Source organism: Podarcis erhardii (genome assembly GCF_964252035.2).
Source record: "Podarcis erhardii genome assembly, chromosome: 3".
Taxonomy (NCBI): Eukaryota; Metazoa; Chordata; class Lepidosauria; order Squamata; family Lacertidae; genus Podarcis; species Podarcis erhardii.
Window position 1 is genome coordinate 1,130,129 of NC_138507.1, and position 24,629 is coordinate 1,154,757.

The window sequence follows — 24,629 nt, forward strand, 5'->3', positions numbered from 1 at the left end:
AAGGGTTCGAAGGCAACCTCCATGTAGAATAATAGAGAATGTCGGGAGCTGCAGGAAGCGGGGAAGAAGCACATTCAAGTTGACTTACACGAGGTTGAGGGAGAAGCTACTCACTTCACTATTTGATGTTCCTAAATCAGGAAACGGCCTCAGAGGAGCAGATGGCAGCGATGTGGCCACCAGCACTCTGGCCCAGTTAGTCACATTCATGGGGACTGGACCCTCATAATAATTCCTATGCTGCCTTTCCATGTCATTGAACAACAAGAAAACTCCACATTGGACGCAAAGATTGTGGAAAGTGGATTGCTAAATTTAGGTTCCTAAAAAATTCATTTAAGGCTGAATTATTTAGGTATAGAAATGTGACCTGAATTTCAGAAGTGTTCAGCATCCTGCAGGTGTTTCTGACTATTTACACATATATATGTGGAGGGGGGAAATAGGATGAGGGAAGTTAAGGGGAGAGATGGGGGGGGGGAGGGAGATAGCTTCCTTCATGCTTCCTACCAACATCTCCCATCAGCTTCTGTACAAGGGTGGTGGAATCTCTTGAGGGCTTGTGAGAAAGGCTGGTAATTACAAATACATTTACATCTCTTGGAGGCGTTTTCCATGTTGCTTCTAATTCCTGGTTCCAATATAAACTGAGCAGTGATATCAGAAATACTTATGTGAGGCGGCCCTTTTGAGATGGATGATCACACATTTTCTCTGAACTCCTGATGCAGATGGAACATGAAAGGCCATGGTAGTTTCCCCTAGTGTAAACTTCAGGGACAATAAAGCACAACTGAAGAGAGGGAGAGGGAGAAAGAAAGAAAGAACATTACATAAAAGAACTAAGACATTGTTAATATGTTGGTTAATATGTTTGTGGGATAGGTTTTTAATAGCTGTGAGTTAAATTCAATACAGCTGTAAAACCACCATCACTGATAAATTCTGATAAACTATTATTATTACCATCAATTCATAATCATAGGGAATAATAGTTTCTGTTGGATTGGAGGTTTGCACAAAAAGGACACTGAGTTTGGAAACAATCAGCCCCACCTTCCATTTTTAAAATATGGGTTAGAGAAAAAGAACATGCAAAGGCAGCATTTTTTAAAGCCCCCCATTAGCATAATCTGCATAAATTTGTAGCCAACTAACTTTATTCTTTCAGAACCTCAAGGTGGTGAACATGATTCGCCTCTTCCCCAGTTTATCTTCATATTAATCCTGTGAGATAGGTTTGGGTTAAGAGATTATGACTAGCCCAGGGTCAACCCGTGTGAGTTTCATGGCTCAGTCGGGATTTGAACCTTGGTCTCCTGGGTCTTAGTCCTGCTGAGGGACTTAAAAATATTTATTGACATGGAATGTGCAGCAGTGTCTTCTGCAAAAAAATTAAGATCCTAAAAATCCCACCACATAACTACAACCTTCAGACATATTTCAATGTATAGCTATGCTGTTATTTTGTTGCTGTTGTTGTTTAGTCGTTTAGTCGTGTCCGACTCTTTGTGACAATTCATATGATTTTCCATCAGTTGAAAGGAAGCTGAGGTGAAGGCCATATTTCTCATTTAGGGAACAACTGAAAGTACCTATAGGTTGAAACTGTTGGAGCATCACAACAAAGCTTGGACCTGAGGGATTCAGCACCTTCTCATTCCTCCATCCCCTGCCAACCCAGAGACCTAGCGGAATGAGCTTTCCTCCTATTGTTTCCTAAACTTGATCCTGGATTGAGAAGAGATCCTCCCATTGTTTCCAGTGGGACAGAAATCACCCACTTAAAAGCCTGGAGAAAGAGAGCTGTGCTAGAGTGCAAACCTGGCTGGATGTTGGATGTGGTCCTTCGGCTGCCTTCCCTTCTTTCCCTTGAGGACGGCAGACGAATGAGAAACGTTCATTTAATCCTCACTCTGTTCTTAACAAGAGAGTATCAAATATGCTATGCAAAATGAAATGCAAACTTTACATTCCATGTTGTTATTTCAGTGCTGTTGTTCATTTTACAGAAACAAAGTAGAGATTTAAACTTCCTCAGACTTTTATTTAATGCCAGGCTTTTACCACCGAAACTGTGATCCTGGGAAGCCCTTTCTAAGTTGCTTAAGGAAGTCATATGCCTTTTGCATTCCTTGCCATTTGCAGAGATGCCATCACAACCAAGCCATAAACTCCACCACCTGCACTGGGGAAGTGCTGGTCTTGGGGGCGGTTGTGTGGTGCTGAATTTGAGGAGATGCAAAATATTGTGTGTTTATCAAAGATAGCAATTAGTATTCAGTCCAGTTAATGGGAGATACTACTGTAGGCTTCAATATTGCCATCTGTTTCATGGAGCATTTAAGTGTATTGTAATACACTTGATCCATCAAAAACTTCTTGCATTCATTACGTGAGATTTGGAGGGGAGAGCTGCAGGTTCCATAAGAACCTGCAGTGCATTGAAGTCCCCCAGACCATTTTAGGGACTGAAAGAGAGCCCACCGGATCGAATATTTGTGTGAAGGTTGTATTTCACCAATTTGCATGCTCTTCACATTATAGCACAACATAACATACCAGCACATACTCCAGTACAAAATTACGGAATGGGCCGTATGAGTTATAGTGTTGATTAACTATGCTAATCGGCACATATTTACATTATTTTACAGGGTTCATTGTATTAGGATTCCTTATACAGCTTTATTATTTTGTTGTAACCATCAGCTGTTTGGCTCACTGAAAATTGTCAAGGAATCCAGATTATTAGTATTGTCCTATATGCAGTTATTCGTAGGGTGGTGACTAATATACATTTTATATTAGAAGTGTAGATTGGGCGATGATAACCTGATGAATGCTCTCAATTATTCTGAAGTTTTGTTATGTTTATCTTCGGGGGGGAGCGCACTATTCTCAGTATCTTGCCAAAATTTACCAGCTTGTGTAATTTTGTATCAAAAGAGAAAACTGATTTTTAATTAAACTTCTATAAAAATAACAAAATGTGTTACTTTTTATTTCTTATGCGGTTCTGTTAAACAAATGCAACAACAAATGCTCATCTATGACCAGGAGTGACCCAGGAGGGGGACCAGTGAAGGGGGCGGGGAGTTGGTGCTTCCTGACAGAGGAGGACAGGCCAGATGTGGCAGAAGAAGAAGAAGAAGAAGAAGAAGAAGAAGAAAGGGTATCTTAAATTTTGCTAACCTTTCACTGCTTAGCACAGATATTCATGGGAACATCAAAAAAAGTCAAAGAAAGCATTCGTCAAACGTGTTCTAATTTCTTTGAGGACCTGTTTTCTTAAATGAAAGTTTTGGCAAAGATGGCAATAAAAGAACCTTTCCACATCTGTAGTAAAGGTAAAGGTAAAAGGACCCCTGACCATTAGGTCCAGTCATGACTGACTCTGGGGTTGCAGCGCTCATCTCGCTTTATTGGCCGAGGGAGCCGGCGTACAGCTTCTGGGTCATGTGGCCAGCATGACTAAGCCGCTTCTGGCGAACCAGAGCAGCGCACGGAAACGCCGTTTACCTTCCTGCCGGAGCAATACCTATTTATCTACTTGCATTTTGTTGTGCTTTCAAACTGCTAGGTTCGCAGGAGAAGAAGAAGAATAGTTTGGATTTGATATCCCGCTTTATCACTACCTTAAGGAGTCTCAAAGCGGCTCACAATCTCCTTTCCCTTCCTCCCCAACAAACACTCTGTGAGGTGAGTGGGGCTGAGAGACTTCAGAGAAGTGTGACTAGCCCAAGGTCACACAGCAGCTGCATGTAGAGGAGCGGAGACACGAACCCGGTTTACCAGATTACGAGACTACCGCTCTTAACCACTACACCACACTGGCTCTGGGACACCACAATGGAGCAGGGACCGAGCAACGGGCGCTCACACCCATCGCAGGGATTTGAACCACCAACCTTCTGATCGGCAAGCCCTAGGCTCTTTGGTTTAACCCACAGCGCCACTTGCGTCCCTAATAACACCATTTTCACACTATCTGCCTCGCGGTAATAAATCATTCATACATGGTGCTGCAGTCTCAGCAATCTACGTACCTAGAGCAGGAGGCAATCAATATTGCTCCAGATCTAAAGTGGGATGTGGTTTTGAGAAGGAACTCTGAAAGGATGGCTCCGTAGCCCTCAATCCAGCCCCCTTTCTGATGTGCTGCCCCGCTTGCATGGCACACAGTCCAGAAGCTCCAAGGGACTAAATGGCCATCCCATCGGCAGCACTTTAGTGCACAGTGAGACCTCTTTCCTGGACTAGAGAAAAGTACTTGCTGCAGAAGGCATGGGAAGAGCCACACAACAACAAATTTTGAATCACTACTTCTACTCGTATCTTGAAAATGTTGCATTGCAATTTTCTTATTGTTCTGCAAGTACATTTTCATAGGTATTATATATTTTCTACAGCAAATGAAGACTATGACTATGTAAACACCACCAGCTTAAAACACAGTAAAAATTGGACCTCCCCCCCCCTTTGCTGTGTCTCTAATCTCATGTTCTGTTCACGTCAGTGGATGAAGAGGGAACATAGATGTCCTTTTCAAATTGGATCAAAGGTGGTAGGACACATAAAACCACAGTATTTCTCAAGGAACTACCAGTTAGAAGTGAACTGTGGCTGATGTCATGTGTGCACAGCAACACAAATTACTGGTGGGAGCAACTGGATGCCCAGGAAGTGGGAGTGAGCAAACAGCCCCCATGGAGAGACACCCATTGCTCTTGCAATTCTGTTTAACAATTTTCAACTCAATAAGAAACACACACCGTAAACAATCTTTCTGTGGGGGTTGACCTTCAGTCATTTGCCCAATGAAGTCAGCTGCTTACGTATGGCTGTTGCTGACCAGAGTGAATATATTTTAATGAATGAAAGCAGAGCAGAGCAGAGCAGATGTCAACCTTGTCAATGGCAAGCACTTTGCAAGAACGAAGCTTGTGTTTTACATTCTTATAACATATACAAACAAAACGATTATTTTTTTTGGGGGGGGATCTTTCACTTGGCATGGAAAAATGCATGCAAATAAAAACACAGCAAAATAGAGCTAAATTAATGTTAAACGTTGTAAAGGAAGCAATTAAGAAAAGAGTTGCTTGGTAGGTTAAAATTACTGTTTACAGAGTTTCTTCGCTGTCCAGTTGAGTTTCATTAATTACTTCAGAATTGTTATCTGCAGATATTGTATACGGCCTATGGGAAGAAATAAAATAATGTCATATGACCTTGATGTCATATTAATCTTGATTAATGTTAAATAATAAATAAGGTGTTCACCCAGACTTTTCCTCCCTCTTTAGATTGCACAACTGAATCCCAAGTAATATCTGAGTACAATCAAGGAAAATGTGTGTGTATTTATCAAATGGCCCACAAAACTGCTATCTTGAGACACCTAAAATCTGAATAAATGTTAAAACAACTAAAATACAGGAGTATCTCATGTAAATACAGCATTTCCATATGTTAAAACACAGAACTCGAACAGAATTGGGTAAAAAATTAATGCGGAATACAAAACCCTCCTGCCCATAAGATTAACTTACTTTCTACTGCTTTTGTTGTTGTTGTTAAGCACTTTTTCTCCTCCAGTGATCCTGATACCAGAAGTATATTCAGCTGGATGAATAGTGCTTGGGGTGGAGGAAGGAATATGTTGGGGGGGGGTGTATGTCTGCATTCCTTAAATGCTAATCCTCACCCTCAATATATGAATTATTGGGCCTTCCATCACTTCAAGTTTGGTCCCCTGGCTCATATTGTTGTCATGTTACATCCCCATGTATTTTCAGAAATGGGTTTCAATCCCTCAAGTCCTGCACGTCTTTGGAAAAGTACTGTTTCATGCCACCCCAGTCTCCAAGCAGTGAGAGATTCCAGGGGTCCTAGGCCTTTGCCTTCCTTGGAAGGAGGAGCGGTGAAGACTGTAGCGTCTTTATGCTATTTGGGTTATTCCCACATATATACAACCCTTACTGGATCCAGGACCCCGTAATCTAGAAGGGACTCAGGTTTCAAACAGACTGACCCCCCAAACTCACACCAGTACTCTGACAACAGCATGCAGAAATTGGCCACTTCTGAAAAACATACTGGGATCTCTTTAAGGAGGTTTTCTTCTGCAGTGGCTTGAGAGGACATGGCCGGCAACAGGCAGATTTGCAGTCAATGACTTGGTAAATGACAGGGTTGTACATAGCGGCAGACTTTGCAAGTAAGGTTGGGATCACAGAAACTTTGATGGGAACTGAATTTGGCCTTCCAAACGCTGACCACACGGAGACAACCGCATAGGGTATCCAAGCAATTAGGAATCCTGCACAGATCAACATCGCCACCTGGTGAGAAGATTCATTTCATGAAATGATGAGGATAAAACCCCACTTAGTATAATAGACATATGAATATACTGTACATTGTGAGCTGTATAACAAAAGGCAGATACTGTGAAGCAAGCAGATTTTGGTTTTTTTCACATTGAGAAAAGCAGAACACATTTATTTAAGTTTTGACATTTATATTCAGATCTATTTCCACTTGGTATAACACAGACATTCTTTTAGCAGACATCTATGCTTAAGGTTAAGAATAAGATAAAAAATATATATAACAGAGGCAAAAATTAGAATGGAAGGACTCCACTGAAGGTTAGGGCTAATTCATACAATACTGCAACAGCCTCTGTCTTCTTCCATGATGCTCCAACAATAGGCAGGCGAATCACATGGATGTGGCAGATTGTATGATATTTTCCCATCCACCCATCACCCTCTATGGGGTACGGATGGGAGGGAGACATACCGTTCACCCCATGGATGGTGAATAATCCACCAGTCATGCTTGGAGAAGGCCCTCTGAAATCCATGGACATGGCTAGCCCAAGTCGAGTGACTTCTATTCTGTGTGTGATTTAGGTAAAGGTAAAGGGACCCCTGACCATTAGGTCCAGTCGTGGACGACTCTGGGGTTGCAGTGTTCATCTTGCTTTATTGGCCGAGGGAGCCGGCATACAGCTTCTGGGTCATGTGGCCAGCATGACTAAGCCGCTTCTGGCGAACCAGAGCAGTGCGCGGAAGCACTGTTTACCTTCCTGCTGGAGCAGTACCTATTTATCTACTTGCACTTTGTGCTTTCGAACTGCTAGGTTGGCAGGAGCTGGGACCGAGCAATGGGAGCTCACCCTGTCACAGGGATTCGAACCGCCGACCTTCTGATCGGCAAGTCCTAGCCTCTGTGGTTTAACCCACAGCGCCATCCGCATGATTTAGATGGATACAAAACTGTGATTTGGACATAACAGCGCACAAAAATATGCCTATGCTCTCTGGGTGAGCAGGCAAAAGTTTGATTGAACTTTTATCCTTCAGTCCAAGCAGATGACTTCCAAAAACTGCTGGGAGTCCTGTACCCACCTTAGTTAACTTCATTTCCAGCACATGGGTTTTTTGAATCCTGGTGTCATAATGAGCTACTTCTTTTGTGGATGACTTGACCTTTGCTATTATTTTAATATAGGAAAACATGATCACTGCAGTTGGGAATAAGAGACAGAAGAAAAGGATATTCATAATAAAAGCCTGTCCAGCCACGGAACCTTGAGCTAGCCACCAGTCCAGGGTGCACGAGGTCCCAAATGGTTCTGGAGCATAATTTCCCAAGCCAGCAAATGGTATTGTTGCCCAAAACGTAGCATAGGACCAGATTATTCCCAAGCAGATAAAGGCGTGGCATCTCTTTAGCCAAGTACCTAGAAAAGAATAAATGTATTATTGCTAAGTAAATGCTAAAAACATGCCTATGCAATAAATATACAGTGTTACCTCGGGTTACATATGCTTCAGGTTACATACACTTCAGGTTACAGACTCTGCTAACCCAGAAATAGTGCTTCGGGTTAAGAAGTTTGCTTCAGGATGAGAACAGAAATCGTGCTCTGGTGACACAGCAGCAGCGGGAGGCCCCATTAGCTAAAGTGGTGCTTCAGGTTAAGAACAGTTTCAGGTTAAGAACGGACCTCCGGAACGAATTAAGTACTTAACCCGAGGTACCACTGTACATGTACACATGTGAGTAATCCAATTTATCAGACCTTTTAAAAGTCCCTGGGAGAATGTTTAAATTACCAACCATGGAGGTTTGGCATAATTGTACGGGCCCTTCCCATTGATCTCGGTGCCCTCCTCATATGGCAGTGACCCCATGAAAACACAGGGCTGTAGCTAGGGGGGGTGAGGAAGGCCCCCGCTAGGCAGGCGAGGGGCGCGCGCACAAAATTGGCTAAAATATGTCCATAAATACATCTATAAATAAAAATATTGATTAGTGTGTGAGCAACTGAAGTGTGTGAGGAATTGAATGGATGGAGAGGGGGGTTGGAGGAGAGGCAGAAAAAAGAGCTAATTTGTCCGTGTCTGGGGGGCGCAATCTGGATGGTTCTGCCAGGGGCGCAAGATCACAGCCCCCACACATTAGGCTCCTTCCGCATCTATTGTGGAATTGCTACTCTTTGCATACTTGCACTTTACAGGGAATCTGCATGACATTATGTTGTTTAGTCGTTTAGTCGTGTCCGCCTCTTTGTGACCCCTGGACCAGAGCACGCCAGGCACTCCTGTCTTCCACTGCCTCCCGCAGTTTGGTCAAACTCATGCTGGTAGCTTCGAGAACACTGTCCAACCATCTCATCCTCTGTTGTCCCCTTCTCCTTGTGCCCTCCATCTTTCCCAACATCAGGGTCTTTTCCAGGGAGTCTTCTTGTGCTGGTCCCGGGGGGGGGGGGGTTTACCATGCGGCGTGGTCTGAGTCCGGTCCTGGGTCGAGAGTATGGAGGCTGTCCGTCAAGGGCGAAGCGGGGTCCAAGGCCAGGAGCCTGGCGTGGTCAGGAACTCTGGAAGAGCAAGACAGGGTGCCAGCAGGAACAGGTTACCAACGATGTTGCTCCCGCAACCTGGGACTGGGTTGACTGGCCTTTATCTCCTCTGAGGCATAGGGCGGTCCCGGCCCACAGGTGACTCGCCTCTCCTGGCCTTAAGGCGAGAGCCAGAGTGGATTCAGCTGGTGTCTACTCCTGAGGATCCGGCACAGGTTCAAGCCCCAGCCCTGGCTCAGCCAGCCCTGGAGGCGGGGACTCCAGTGCAGGCTGGGGTTCCTCAGGTTCAGCCTCTGAATCCAATTCCCAGGCCATCACACTTCTCTTCTCATGAGGTGGCCAAAGTATTGGAGTCTCAGCTTCAGAATCTATCCTTCCAGTGAGCACTCAGGGCTGATTTCCTTAAGAATGGATAGGTTTGATCTTCTTGCAGTCCATGGGAATCTCAAGAGTCTCCTCCAGCACCATAATTCAAAAGCATCAATTCTTCGGCGATCAGCCTTCTTTATGGTCCCGCTCTCACTTCCATACATGGAATGGGATGGTTTTCATTGCTACCTCCTATATAATGTTGAGAGCCTCCATCCATAGTTCTTCAGGTACTCTGTCCAGCAAATCTAAATCCTTAAACCTGTTCCTCACTTCCACTGTGTATTCATAAGGGATTTGATTTAGATGGTATCTTACCGGCCCAGTGGTTTTTCCTACTTTCTTCAGTTTAAGCTTGAATTTTGCTATAAGAAGCTGATGATCTGAGCCACAGTCAGCTCCAGGTCTTGTTTTTGCTGACTGTATAGAGCTTCTCCATCTTTGGCTGCAGAGAATATAATCAATCTGATTTTGATGCTGCCCATCTGGTGATATCCATGTGTAGAGTCGTCTCTTGTGTTGTTGGAAAAGCGTGTTTGTGATGACCAGCTTGTTCTCTTGACAGAACTCTATTAGCCTTTGCCCTGCTTCGTTTTGAACTCCAAGGCCAAACTTGCCAGTTGTTCCTTTTATCTCTTGATTCCCTACTTTAGCATTCCAATCCCCTATAATGAGAAATACATCCTTCTTTGGTGTCACTTCTATAAGGTGTTGTAAGTCTTCATAGAATTGGTCAATTTCAGTTTCTTCCGCACCAGTAGTTGGTGCATAAACCTGGATTACTGTTATGTTAAATGGTCTGCCTTGGATTCGTATCGAGATCATTCCATCATTTTTGAGATTGCATCCCAGTACAGCTTTCGCCACTCTTGTTGACTATGAGGGCCACTCCATTTCTTTTGCGGGTTTCTTGCCCATAGTAGTAGATATGATGGTCATCCGAACTAAATTCGCCCATTCCCGTCCATTTTAGTTCACTGATACCCAGGATGTCAATATTTATTCTTGCCATCTCATTTTTGACCACATCCAACTTACCCAGGTTCATGGTTCTTACATTCCAGGTTCCTATGCAATATTTTTCTGTACAGCATTGGACTTTCCTTTCACTTCCAGGCATATCCGCAACTGAGCGACCTTTTGGCTTTGGCCCAGCCACTTCATCAGCTCTGAATCTACTTGTACTTGTCCTCCGCTCTTCCTCAGTGGCATGTTGGACGCCTTCCGACATGAGGGGCTCATCTTCCAGCATCATAACTTTTATATGCCTGTTGCCTTTGTCCATGGAGTTTTCTTGGCAGGGATACTGGAGTGGCTTGCCGGTTCCTACTCCAGGTGGATCACATTTGGTCAAAACTCTCCACTATGACCTGTCCATCTTGAGTGCCCTGCTTGGCATAGCTCATAGCTTCTCTGAGTTATTCAAAGGGGGCATGACATTATACTGTAAGCTAAATGTGGCCTCTCAGGTTTTGCCCCTTTTGCTTCCTCTTCTTTTCAGAGCTTAGGAAATCTGCCTTCTTAAACTGGAGGGTTAAGGTGAGTCAGGGCACAGCTATCCCATTGCTTTTCAGCTAGAGAGGAGCTCAGACATGGGCTCTATAGATTTCCGATCTCTATGATCTGTCTGTCGCCTTCCAGTAACATTGCCTTCACACCCTTTTAAATATTCTTTTAAATCAGTTGCATTGCATCCAAATCAGGATCTGGACCAGCAGTGAGATGAGTAGCAGTGTTTAGCCCTTTCCCTAATGCCAGGATCCTGGCAAAAAATCTCTCTCTCGTGCACGCATGCACTCATGCTTGAACAAACACATACACAGGCTAGAGAAAAGGCTCAGAGTGGAACTGCTCAGAGTTTCCACGTGGGTGGAAATAGATCTGGACTGTGTTTTATCTGCGTCTGTGATATTGTTGGCCAGATATTTTCTAAAAACTTTTTAAATCTAAGATTTAAGAAATCTTTTCTAGTTTATTACGCCTAACTGTATAGTTTTGGATTTCTCGTCTGCTTTTTAATTTCTACCCATCTTATCCAACTCATAGCAGTCACTCAAAATTCTAATTCTAAAGTAATTATAACACTACAGTTATGTTTAACTAACCATCTGACTATTCAAATGACTTTAGACCTCCTGATGTTTTCTACATCAATTTTATGAGCACAAAGGGATTTTTATTAATTCTTGCCCATTTACAAGGACACAGTTCTTGGATGACATTCCTCTGAACAAAAGTTTGCCGCTTAAATTGATGGAAAGAGAAATTTACTCTCTAGTTTCCAAAATAAAGGAGGGACATTAATCCTCCCCAGCCCACCCGGTCACTTACCATACGATAAGTAGCAGATTTTGAAATATCTATCCAGGCTGACTGCTGTCATGGTAATAAGACTTCCGATGCCAAAAAAGAAACCTGCCCATCCATACCAGCGGCAGGCACTCCAACCAAATATCCATCGATGGGAGAAAAAGGCAATGATGCTGAAAGGCTTTCCCAGCACTGGAAAGGAAAGCGCAGAGTTGAATGATCTTGCACTGCCGCCAGGGGCGCCGACTTATAAAAAATATTGGGGGGGTGGGGGCCCATACCGACTTATAAAAAATATTGGGGGGGCCCAAGACCTCCAAACCGCTGCTGCTGGGGGAACGAAAGGGGCGAGCCCCGGGCTGCCCCGACCTTAAGTGAACCTGTGAGGGCCTGCCCTTTGCGGCAGCCGATTGGCTGCCGCCGTGGGCGGTGAATATTAATGGGCTAGGGGGAATCCCCGCTTCTCGCGGGGCTGACGCCAGCCCCGCGAGATTGTTGATGGGTCGAGAGCCCGCAACCCCACCCCCTCTCTAGATCGGGAGTGGCTTTGTTTTAACTCATCACTGAATGTATTTTAAAAGGTAACTATCGTCAAACAAGGAAAATAAAAAATACCAACATAATTTTGTGATTTTACAAAGCATAATATAACTAATAATTTTCTTAAATTATTGGGGGGGGCGGAGCCCCCCCAAACGAATTTTTGAGGGGGCTCGGGCCCCCTCAGGCCCCATGGAGTCGGCGCCTATGACTGCCGCCCTCAAAGCAGCATTTCAAGATGGAGATGCGCGAAAGTGAACTTTTCAAGCAGCGCAAAACAGCATATTCAAAAACAGAATGACATGGCAGGATTCGCAGAGTATAAACAGATCTGCCTTTTTATGCAAATAAATTACTGAGAAGAACAACAACCAAAACCAACAACACTTCATGGATAATTATTCATTCTCAGGTAGAGATTAGTAAACTAGAATGTTTTGCTGACATTCAGCTATTACGTAATTTCAGAACTCTGACGCTTGAATTCTAAACATTTTAATTTCCAAAACACATTTGACCAAGATGGGGTTCCAGGTGCAAGGTGGTATCTCATATCATTACCAATAAATTTTTATTTATCCCTAGCAGGATGCAAGGCGCTGTATAGCATATGGACAATGGAGAGTTCAGGGGGGAACAGGGGCAATGGAAGGCAGCCCAGGCAAGGTCATGGAGACTGAGAGAAGTCTTCGTGAAAGAACTGCGATGCAGGGAGGAGCTGGAGGTGGGAAAGTTGCTTATTTTATTTTAAGATAATTTTATTCCTAATACTGCTTTGCCAGAACAAATTTGCCTTCAAATATGAACCATGGCAGTTCTAGCTGCTGTTTTTGTTTTGAAAGTGTGAATTATGTGATTTCAATAAGTCACCTGAATATTAATGTAACTTAAGTGATATAAATTATTTCATTATTCTTGTTAAAATAAGGCTACATTTCTTCAGAACTGGAATTTTTTTAAATGAAAAATGTCGCAGAATGATGTCATGAGAACACACACTGTAGCTCTCAGAGTGAATATGTACAGTGGGTTTAAGGAAGCACAGCAGATTTTGGTAAGAACATCTAAATTTGCAGGATTCCTCATTTCTGCTGTTTGTGAATTTCTCTCTCTCTCTCTCTCTCTCTCTCTCCTCTCTCTCTCTCTCTCACACACAATTTTCAGTGTTTCTTAAAATAATAAATGATTAAATATAAGGCTAAAAAGAAAACAAAGCTGTCATGTTTAAGTAATCAATTTAACAATGTTGATCACTTATATGTTAGACCAAGTAACCTGTGGAAGTGCTAAATGTTTGGGCCTTTGAATGTCGCTAATGATTTTCTATAATCATTACTCAAGGCAAAATTATGCCAACCGAAATCTGAATGTGAAAACCATGTAGAGTCCACGCCTGTCCATAGGAACAGGAACTATGGTAATATTTTCATTCTCAGCTCCGCTCAAGTTAAATTACCTGAAATACCCAGGTCACACACTGCTAGATTGACAGTCATTATTTCCGCAGGCCTCAGCTTCTTTTTCCGTTGTGTAGACATATAAAGGACATATCCATTGCCTAAAGTGGACATAATCCCTGTAATGAAAAATCAAACAAAAATGGTGTCGGTGTACTCAAAAGTAACTTCAAAATATTTCCCCCAGAACTGAAATAATTTCTGCTCCAATTGCATACACAGCAATGAAAACGAACTGTAAGATTCTTGAAATGAACAAGACTAGTATAAAGAGCTGGAGAGCTCAGCCATTGCCGTTCCCTTGACATTCTTTTGCCACAAGATTCACCCCATGGCACAACGAAATGAAGCTTCTTCACCATCATCACAGTATGGGCTCCAAAGGCCACATCAGATGTCACATCAATCTGCACATGTCTAAAAATGCAAATGCTTTTGTGCAGTTGGAGAGGAGGGGGTGAACGCCAAAAAGGAAGTCCCCTTGGGGTACCTTGGGATGGGGGGGGCAATAATTTTCATTGGAAAGGCAGGGTGTGAGTTAAATACTAACCCTTTTGCCCCATCCACTGCGGTCCTGGACTGTGCCTCTCCAGGACAGCTCTTTGCACTGGAAAAACAGGGCATGCAAATTGCATCTACACAATTAGCACTGTATCAAGTGTTGTGACGTGGGGTTTGTGATTTCAGCTCTCTTGACATAATATGCTGGAGACAGTTGTCTAGTAACACTTCTTTATTAAAAGCAACAAGACTAAAACCTGAGGAGGGGAGAGCTACATTTATAGGGACAGGGAACAAGCTAGAAGGGATACATTTTGGAGGGAACAATATCAGGCAATCACAGTCCTGCCTTTTGGAGGCAACCAATAAGACAGAGGATCCAAATACAGCAGCTTAAATGAACCAATAGTAGCTGTACCCTCTGGAACCAAAAGGCAGTTACTTTACCCTAATTCAATTACAGACAATAATAATACAGATATAAAATCCTTTGACTCAATACACAACACCCCTCCCCCCCTAGTGAGCACAGCAGACGTAATCTTTCAGGTACTGTGGGGTCCTACAACTTCTACTTGATCTCCTGACAACAGGTGTTGCTGGTTCTGGATTGGGTGTCACCAGTGGTAGGGGGGCTGCTATAGGGGTTTCGTCAGGAACAGATGGAGTCCCAGACATCTCAGGGTCCCCTACCTGTACCTCGTCATCCTGAGGACTAGCAGACCCTGGTTCATTTGCTGAAGCCCCTGGTGATTGCACCTCTGGGCCATTTTCACTCTGGTCTTGCAGCTCTGCGTCGTTAGCCAGGGATGAATTATCAGACTCCTCCCTGCTGAGCGCCCGGCGCCTCAGCTGATCTATATGTCTCTTCCAAACTTGCCCATTTTCCAAGGTCACATAATAGGACACAGGTCCACTAGCCCGGGTGACCACACCAGCCACCCACCGCGAACCTTGTGAATAGTTCCTCACCCAGACCAGATCTTCAGGGGCGAAATACCTTGTTGTGTCAGTCTCAGCCTGGGGGTTTGCTCTTGAATTACGGTTTGGCATTTTATCCGGGTGGACATAATCCAGCACCGTTACCAATCTTCTACCCAAGAGCAGCTCAGCTGGCGACTTGCCCGTCGCAGTACACGGCATCGCATGCTGCAAAAATAACATTCGCGCGATGCGAGCTGACCAGTTACCCTCCATTAAGCGCGCAATGGATTCTTTGGCTGTTCTTACCATGCGCTCCGCCTGCCCATTGGAGGATGGGTGAAAGGGCGCGGATGTGACCCCTCTTATGAAGTTATCAGCCAAGAATGCCCTGAATTATTGGGATACAAAAGCTGCCCCATTATCTGATACAATGGTCTCAGGTAACCCGTGGGTTGCAAACAGCTGCCTCAACACCTTGATTACGGCAGCTGATGCCATGCTAGGGACCATCGCCACTTCTAACCATTTGGAATATGCATCGACGATAACCAAAAAGACCTTCCCCTGGAATGGCCCAGCAAAATCTAAGTGCAGCCGGCTCCAGGGAGATCTGGACTGCTCCCACCAGTGAACTGGTGCTCTGGCCACTTCTGGCCGCACCTCTTGGCATGCCTTGCATGTTCGTACCCATTGTTCTATGTTCTGGTCCATTCCAGGCCACCACACATAACATCGGGCTAGTGACTTCATCCTGACCATTCCCGGGTGTCCCATGTGAAGCGTCTCAAGAACCCTGTTTCTCAGTGGTGCTGGGATGATCACCCTATCTCCCCACAGGAGACAACGCTTATTCATGGATTACTCGTGCTGCCTTGTCGCATAAGGCCTGAATTTGTCTTCATGCGGACCACCTGGCCACCCCCTCCCCACCCAAGTGAGCACACGGGAGAGAACAGCATCTTTCTTCGTTTTCTCAGCAATATCAGTAGCCGTTACAGGAGCCCCCGGAAGTGTTTCCAGCATCATTATGTGCTCCGCTGGAGCAGGATCCTCATTGCTCCCGCCAGGAAGGGGCAATCGACTCAGCGCATCAGCGTGGCACAACCGTTTTCCCGGCACATGAGTCAAGGTGTACTGGAACCCGTTCAGGAATATAGACCAACGCAACATTCTGGGGGAGAGAATTTGTGGCGTTTGTTTGTTCGGGTTGAACAACCCCAACAGTGGTTTGTGGTCCGTTTCAATGGAGAAATGGCGACTGTACACATAATCATGGAACTTTTTGATTCCTGCCACAATTGCAAGCGCCTCTTTGTCAATTTGAGCATAGTTGCGCTCCGTGGGCGACAACGTACGGGAATAGAAAGAGATGGGCTTTTCCGACCCATCCGGTTCCCTATGACTCAGCACCGCCCCCAGGCCGTATTGAGAGGCATCACATGCCAGGACCAGCGGCTTCGATTCATCATAATGAGCAAGGACGCTCTTGCTACTCAGCATTCCTCGCAAGGAGTCAAAAGCCTTCTGCTGCTCCTGCCCCCATCGCCACACCTTCTTTTTCTGCAACAGTCTACGTAATGCTTCAGCTACCGAAGCTTTCTGGGGTAAGAACGAATGATAAAAGTTAATAAGTCCCAGGAATGACTGCAACTCCGTCTTGTTCTGTGGTCGTGGTCGTGGTGCCTCGATGATGGCCTTAACCTTAGCATCTGTGGGGTGGATGCCTGATGCATCAATTTTAAACCCCAAGAATTCCACAGTTGGCACCCCAAAACTGCATTTTTCCTTTTTTAGTTGCAACCCCACCTCCTTGAACTTGAGCAACACTGCACGGACACGCGCAACCAGTTCCTGTGGGTCTTTTCCAGCAATCAAAACGTCATCAAAAAATGGCAAGACCCCCGGCAGACCTCTTAACAGGCGTTCCGTGAGCCCTTGAAAAATCCCTGGGGCCACACAAACTCCAAACTGTAATCTGTTAACTCTGAACGCCCCTTTATGTGTGACAATAGTCTGTGCTTCTGCTGATTGTGGGGTTACTGGCAGCTGTTGGTAAGCTTGTGCCAGGTCAATTTTGGCGAACACCTTGCCCCCAGCCAGTTTAGCCAACAGATGTGATACGACTGGAATGGGGTATGAGTTTCCCCTGAGTGCCTTATTGATAGTACATTTGTAATCAGCACAGATCCTGACTTCCCCATTTGCTTTCAGGGGCGTGACGATTGGAGTCTCCCACTTAGCGGAGTCCACGGGTGAGAGAACTCCCTGCTTGACCAATTTCTCCAGCTCTGCTTCGATCTTGGGTTGCAGTGCAAATGGCACTCGCCTTGGTTTGAGTCGGATTGGGGCCACCCCAGGGTCCAATTCGAAGTCAACTGGGGGCCCTTTATAACAACCCAGTTTTCCATTAAAGAGACCAGCAAATTCTTTGCATAATGCCTCGCTCATCTCAGGGCAGGTTTGGATTGAATTAAGCCCTGATATACTCAGTCCCAGGGCGGGGAACCAGTCAGTGCCCAGGAGACTGGGGCGACTGCCCTTCGCAATCACCAGTTTGAGTACCGCCTGTTTGTCCCGGAACTGTACTCTCACGGCACACATTCCCATGACATGGATGCGGCCCGCTGAGTATGACTGCAAAGTTGCCGGGAAGGGCTCCAGAGGGGGCAACTTACCCCTGGGGAAGAATGTCCTCGCGGTCTGGTCCGACACGATAGTGAATCCAGATCCGGAGTCCACCTCCATGTCGCACAGCTGACCCTCAATCTTCACCTTGACGTGTGCCTTGCCTTGCGCTGGAAACTGCATGACCCTCCCGTTGATTTCCGTTACGTAGTGGCAGTCCTTTAGAACATGGTTTGCTGTGGGCGATCTGCGATGCTCCAGTCTAGGTGCTCCTGTCGCTCCCAACGCCGCCGATCTACAGACCCTGGCGATGTGACCTGTCTTTCCACACGTCCGGCACATAGCATCCCGGAAACGACAACTCTTCTGCTCATGGTTTCCGCCACAACCAGGGCACCTGCCTCGGTGATCTTTGTGCACTGTGCAGGCCTGACGCACCGACTCGAACCCACAGACTGGGCTCTGGCTCAGAGTAGCCTCTAGCTCGTCCATGGCATGCGCAACTTCTATCTGTGGCTTAGGGGCCCTGCGACTGGCATCAAGCTCCTCTCTTTCATAATTCTCCGTGGCAGTGGCCTCCTTCAAGGCTGAAGCAAGGGTAACCTCTTCTTTAGCCACAATGCGTCTTCTGGCTTTCTTGCTGCTCAGACCACCGACAAACCGATCCAGGAGAGTCTCTTCCAGATCTTGGAAGTTGCAGTGCTGAGCGAGCTTCCGCGGTTCAGCTAGAAATGCAGATACAGACTCCCCAGCACGCTGCTGCCTCTTATGAAACTCCATCCGCCGGGCCATCTTGGTCTCAGTAGGCGCTAAATGGCTTGTTAGGCAGGCAAGAATATCTTTGAGAGATGTCTCACTTAGCTTCGCTGGGGCAAGCAATGCCTTGGCCAGCTTGAAGGTCTCAGGCCCACAGTAGCTCAGGAATGTGGCCCTTCTTTTGCTGGCATCGGTGATCCCTTGAGCCACTGCGAAGAACTCGAAGCGTTCGACGTAGTCTTCCCACGTGTGGAGCTCTGATGGCTGGAAGGGCTCCAATACCCTTGGACTCTCCATTGTCCTGTGGGCAGGGTCGTCTTCTCAGCTGGCCAGTGAGTCTTGTTCTTAGCTACAATCTGGACTCTGAGGCAGGGCTGCGTTTAACCGCTCCTCAGCATTCCGGATCCCACCTTCGTCGCCAGTTGTTGTGACGTGGGGTTTGTGATTTCAGCTCTCTTGACATAATATGCTGGAGACAGTTCTCTAGTAACACTTCTTTATTAAAAGCAACAAGACTAAAACCTGAGGAGGGGAGAGCTACATTTATAGGGACAGGGAACAAGCTAGAAGGGATATATTTTGGAGGGAACAATATCAGGCAATCACAGTCCTGCCTTTTGGAGGCAACCAATAAGACAGAGGATCCAAATACAGCAGCTTAAATGAACCAATGGTAGCTGTACCCTCTGGAACCAAAAGGCAGTTACTTTACCCTAATTCAATTACAGACAATAATAATACAGATATAAAATCCTTTGACTCAATACACAACATCACGTGTGGACAAAGAGGAGATGTCATCTTTGATGTGTTACTAATTTCAAGTCCCCTGAGGAAGGAGGTGCCCACTTCATTCCAAAAGAAGTTACACTGTGTGAAAATCAGATTTCTGAAAGAGAAAGAGCCTCCTTCACAGAAGAATGCTTTCCTAGGTTCTCTGGGTAAAGAGAGCTATTATCAAACCATTTTAGATCTATGGTGTAGATATGTTCTTAAAAGCTGTAACTGGCTCATATCTTGAATGTAACCATGCTGAGAAAACAGTATATGAGTATTTACACATAGGCAGGTCACAGTCCTAGGGAGAAACTACTGTTGCCTGCCACCCCAATCTCTGAGCTGTGCAAGATCCCAGGGGGTCCAAGCGTTCACTCAGGGTCCAGGTTTCCTTTGGGACAATGAGACACAGCAGAGACAACGGTGTCTGTATGATATATGGTTTATTTACAAATACTGGTGTTCCCCCACTTGCACGTGGGTTACGTGCTGGGCCCCTGAGTACCTAAGCAAAAATCATGTGAGGAGCACCCTCTGAAAAGCCTCTAAATGCCCATTTTTTGTCCTGCTTCCCAGCTTTCTCTCCCCAATCCAGACCAAAATATCTGGAGTTGAAGCTCTGGGGGCAGCTGGAGGCTGGAGGGTGCACTGTTAGGCAGGGAGGCTGAGCAGCCTAAACAAAGCCTTGCTGTGCCTCCGGTCTCTTTGGGCTTCCTCCGTCCTCATCAGGTTCCAGCGAGGGTCTCTTTATGAGCCACAAGGACTCTCCAGCTCTCTCCCGCCATTTCCAGGTTTGACTCTTTTTATTTAGCGCATATACATGGTTGCGTGCTATATGATCACACGTAAGGAGGGGGGCACCTGTATATACAACCTGAGCCTGCGATGGAGGGGTCCCCAGTGCTAACACCCCAAGAAGGTCCTGCTTCTCCCAGAGCCACAGCCACAGAGGTCCCAGCAGAATTCAGACCTGGCTCTGTCTCTGGCTTCCCAGGCTGCTGCTTTTGCCTCCAGCTTCTAGCTCATCTACCTCCCCTCTCGACTCTGGCCTTTTGTCTTCCTAACAGACAGTGGAGGGGGGCACCCATTCGCCCTCTGGCACAGAGCCACTCCCTTTCTTTCCTTACCAACCCACACTTGGCAGGAAATTACCATGCTGGATCGAGGAATTAGAAAGGGGGCTCAGGCATATAGCCTAACCTCCTCCCCACAACTCATAACACTATTAATAAAATCATGAGACGTAAAGCTTTTTGACCCTACAATGGATTCAATGGTAAAGTGTTCACAGAAGAAAACCTTGACGGAAAATAGATTCACACTAATGGAAAGGCTGCTTAAATGAAAACCACCCATTTTTGTTTTCTATTTTCATTGTGTCAAAAATTCATCCACAGAATCAAGAAACCATTAATCATCAAGAAACCATTAATATTCCAAGAGATAATATTTAAATTCATCAATTTTTATTAGTTTCAATATTCAAAGACGTGCAATAGAAATATATGGATTTGGGCTGTTTGTTCTTATCACTCCCCTCCAATGGCCTCCAGTGTCTCTTCACTTTCCTGTGATGCCTCTCCCCCCAGTTCTCTCTTATATCTTCGCCAGAATTTCGAAACTTATTCAACAGATCTGAAAGTCTTCCTCCTGTCTTTAAATGTAAAGGAAATCCTCTCAGGGATTTGTACCTTACATGATTGCTCTTTAAGGCCTCTGTTATTGTCCTGTAATTCAGTCTCTTTTTAAGAAGTCTTTTTGGTATTTCTTTGTATATTATTATATTTCTCGTCAATCACCAGTTTCCTTTTCTGCAAAATTTTATCTTTCAGCAGTCTTGAATTCAAAAAGACCAGGCAATCTCCTGGTCCTTTGGTTGACTTGTTTGTTTTCCTGATCTTATTCTGAATATTTTATCTATATCTTGTAGCAATTCATCTTTTTGTACTCCTAGCCAACTGGTGAGCTCTTTTGATAGTTTAGCTTCTATATCTTCATCTTGAGTTTCTGGGTCACCTCTAAAGCGCAGAATGAGTTCTCTTCGATGCATCTCAAGAATTGCAATCTGGTCTAATGTTTCCTCCTGCACTCTCTTTAATTCCGTCATTTCCTCCATGATTGTATTCTGGACCCTCTTCAGGTCTTTATTCTCGTTATGGATCTTCTTAGTTATTTCTTTTGTGAGTTCCTCATGCTTATTAGTTCTGGATTTTAGATCTTGAACAGTTTTCTCTGTTTCCATGTTCTTGATAGTCAAATCTTTTAGCTGTCCAGATAGATCCATTATTAATTTGGAATTCTGTTCTATCTTGCTGCCCATATTATCAAGATTGTCATTTATTGATTTATTCATTCATATGATGAGCTCTCTTTGGTCTACATTGGTGTCTAGTTCAGCTGATTGATGTCTTGAGGCTACTGTGGAGGTCATTTGTGTGGTTTGATTTTTCTTATTTGCCATTATGACTGTCTTTCTATGTACACACAAGTATAAACTTTGTCCCAGTCTTAGTTGACTCCTTTTGATTATTATTTACAGTTTTCCAACAAATATAATGAAATAAAATAAAAATATTAAGAAAATATATAGAATTAAAATTAAAAATGAGCTTCAGTATCTGTACTTCCTTATTTTAGAGAGAACTGGGTGGTACTTGGTCAGTTAACTACCCCCCATTTGCGGTTACTAGATCTTAAATTCCAAATCCTTCCTTTAACAATGATAACTTGAGGAGCAATATAACACACCCCAATTAAATAAAAAGGGATTGATTTGTTTCTGTAATTCTATTTGTACACCTTTATATCCGTTAAATTGCATAATACCAATGTATCAGATTTATCAGTTTATCAAATTATATTACTTTACAAACTCTGAGGGACCCATGCAATCAATTGCTTTTTACATTACATTATAGCATCAATGGTGCTGGAGGAGACTCTTGAGAGTCCCATGGACTGCAAGAAGATCCACCCTCTCCATTCTGAAGGAAATCAGCCCTGAGTGCTCACTGGAAGGACAGATCCTGAAGCTGAGGCTCCGAGACTTTGGCCACCTCATGAGAAGAGAAGACTCCCTGGAAAAGACCCTGATGTTGGGAAAGATGGAGGGCGCAAGGAGAAGGGGACGACAGAGGATGAGATGGTGGGACAGTGTTCTCGAAGCTACCAGCATGAGTTTGACCAAACTCCGGGAGGCAGTGGAAGACAGGAGTGCTCTGGTCCAACAACAACAAATAGCATCAATATAAATCAACAGGCTCTTTGAATTCATACAGGTTAGTAAATGCTTATAAAATTGGTTAATTGAGCAGTCTTGTGGAATTTATTACTTGAACACTCTTGTGGAATTGAATAGTAGATTCTGTTGTTGGGATGGATGGGATACTCCTATAGTCGTGAGGCAGATGGTATTGGTGTGTGTTTGTGTGTGTGTGTGTGTGTGTGTGTGTATATACATATATATACACACATATACATACATATATATACACACACACACACACACACACACACACACACCCCCAATTTCTATCTCTGGAGGTGCGGTTGCCTTGTCCCTCCCCTCGGTGTCCTTGCCATCTTGGTTGTATCCCTTCACTCTGGTGGCGTCTTGGCCATGAAGCGAAGTTTCTTCCTGTTCCAGCCAGCCGTGAGGAGGAGGAGGAGCAGGAGGAGGAGGAGGCGATGACTCAGCTTCTTGTCACTGCCATTTTTCTTCACTTTTGGTCGCTGCTGCTCTCCCTTTCTCCCTCATTGTTCTCTCCCCTTTCCCCCTCTTTCCCCTCCTCCGCGCCGCCAGCTCAGCCCTGTCTTCTGCCGCCGCCCTTCCCGCCATCCTTCGCTCTCCGGCTTCGCCCCTCCACGCCGCGCTTCTGATTTGCGAGGGTCTTTGCTGTTTTTCTGCCTTTCATGCTGATATGGGGTGGGGGGGTGGGGGGTGTTTCCGCCTGGTTTCCCTTCCCCCTCTTGCTACCCTTCCTTTGTCTTTATGCGCAGGGTAAGTTGTAATAAAGAATTTTTCCGTCTCGGCTCTCCAGATTCTGATGAAATGTCTTCAGTCTTATTGTAGTGTAATTGCTGCAAGGTAATTGAAATTGCAGTTTGAACTGACGAGTTATGGCGGATCTCCTGATTCAGCTTTCCGCCTTAAAGTTTTTAGATGGCCTGGTGCTTGTCTCCATTGTCTTTCTTTTTCGGAGAGTTCCGCGCTCCTCTCTCGGGTCTGGGGGCGTCCCGGGACGGGGATGGCGGCCAAAAAGCCGCTTCCTCTGGACAATCGGGGAGCCCAAGCAAGGGGCACCTGCTGGCTTCGGACATGGCAGCCCCTCAAGCCTTGGAGGGCCGGAGCATAAACTCCTTCCGCCACACCTGCCCCTTTCCATGGGTGCCTCTTGTGGATCGGGGCTTTCCCATTGGAGCATGTCTTCCTACAGGGCCGAGGCCACTGGCATCTGTCGGTAGAGCACGAGACTCTTCATCTCAGGGTTGTGGGTTCAAGCCCCACGTTGGGCACAAGATTGCATTGCAGGGGGCTGACTAGATGACAGACTTTGGCTTGCATGACAAGGTTTCCTTTTCCTCTTCTTCCCCCTGCATCCCTCTGTGCAGCTCAAAATCTGCTCCAGAGGGTTGGGCAGGTGCTCTAGGGCAGATTTGGGAGGTGCAAAGGGGGCTGTAGGGAGAGGAAAAGTACGCAAAGCTTTGCTGCACAAGCAGAGGTGCCTCCCCCCCCCCCATGATGAATTCTACCTGTTATGGTTATTTGTAATTTTCCCCAATATGTGTTCTGTTATATTTATTGTTGTTGATTTGACATAATGTGAGCCACCTTGAGGCCAAATTTTAACAGATGAATGGCTTATGAAGTTTCCATTTGCAATACATTTTGGAATCCCCATAACCATCTAATAACAGGAAAATGGCTATCATGAAGCTGCCAAAGGGGGGATAAAGGGGGGTGGGGTCCCCCCCATCGGATTAGGGCATGGTGGAAATCAAAACTAATATTATCCACCCACACTTTATTTTCATGGTTGATACTTGGATATATCTAGTTCCTTTGCAGACATCCAGAGATAGTACTATACAGTATATTCACGGGAATAATTTGAGAATCTTACCAATTATTAATAAATAAAATCCAGCAACTATGTCAGCTTCTTTTGAGAGTTTTGATTCAAAGGGGTCTTCATGTTGCTCATAGGGAGGAAGAGAGCCATCTTCAGATGAGATATTTTGTTTTGAGTCCATTTCAGTCAAATAGAAATTACAGTAGTACCTGAGAAGTAGAATAATATTAATGGCGCATACCTGGCACAATGCTACAAATCTAGAAACCTTTTCATTTATAAAAATGGGGAAATACCGAAACCTTATTCCTATTTGATGGAAGTTTTTAATGTGAAATGGCCACCTCTGATTTTGTGTTTGATTAAAACTGATTAAATGGTGTTGGCTGCACCAACAGGGCACTTCTATGCACACTTACA

General features: G+C 45.0%; 1 protein-coding gene across 1 annotated transcript; it reads right to left on the bottom strand.

The window, feature by feature from the left end:
- Positions 1-4,573: 4,573 nt before the first annotated feature.
- On the bottom strand, positions 4,574-24,390 carry OPN5 (opsin 5; the record flags this gene model as incomplete). The annotated part of the gene is made up of 6 exons (XM_081855675.1): positions 4,574-5,202; positions 6,103-6,347; positions 7,422-7,756; positions 11,579-11,749; positions 13,554-13,673; positions 24,261-24,390. 6 exons carry the CDS (start codon positions 24,388-24,390, stop codon positions 5,127-5,129), a joined length of 1,077 nt encoding a protein of 358 aa, XP_081711801.1. The 3' UTR covers positions 4,574-5,126.
- Between the last annotated feature and the right edge of the window lie 239 nt (positions 24,391-24,629).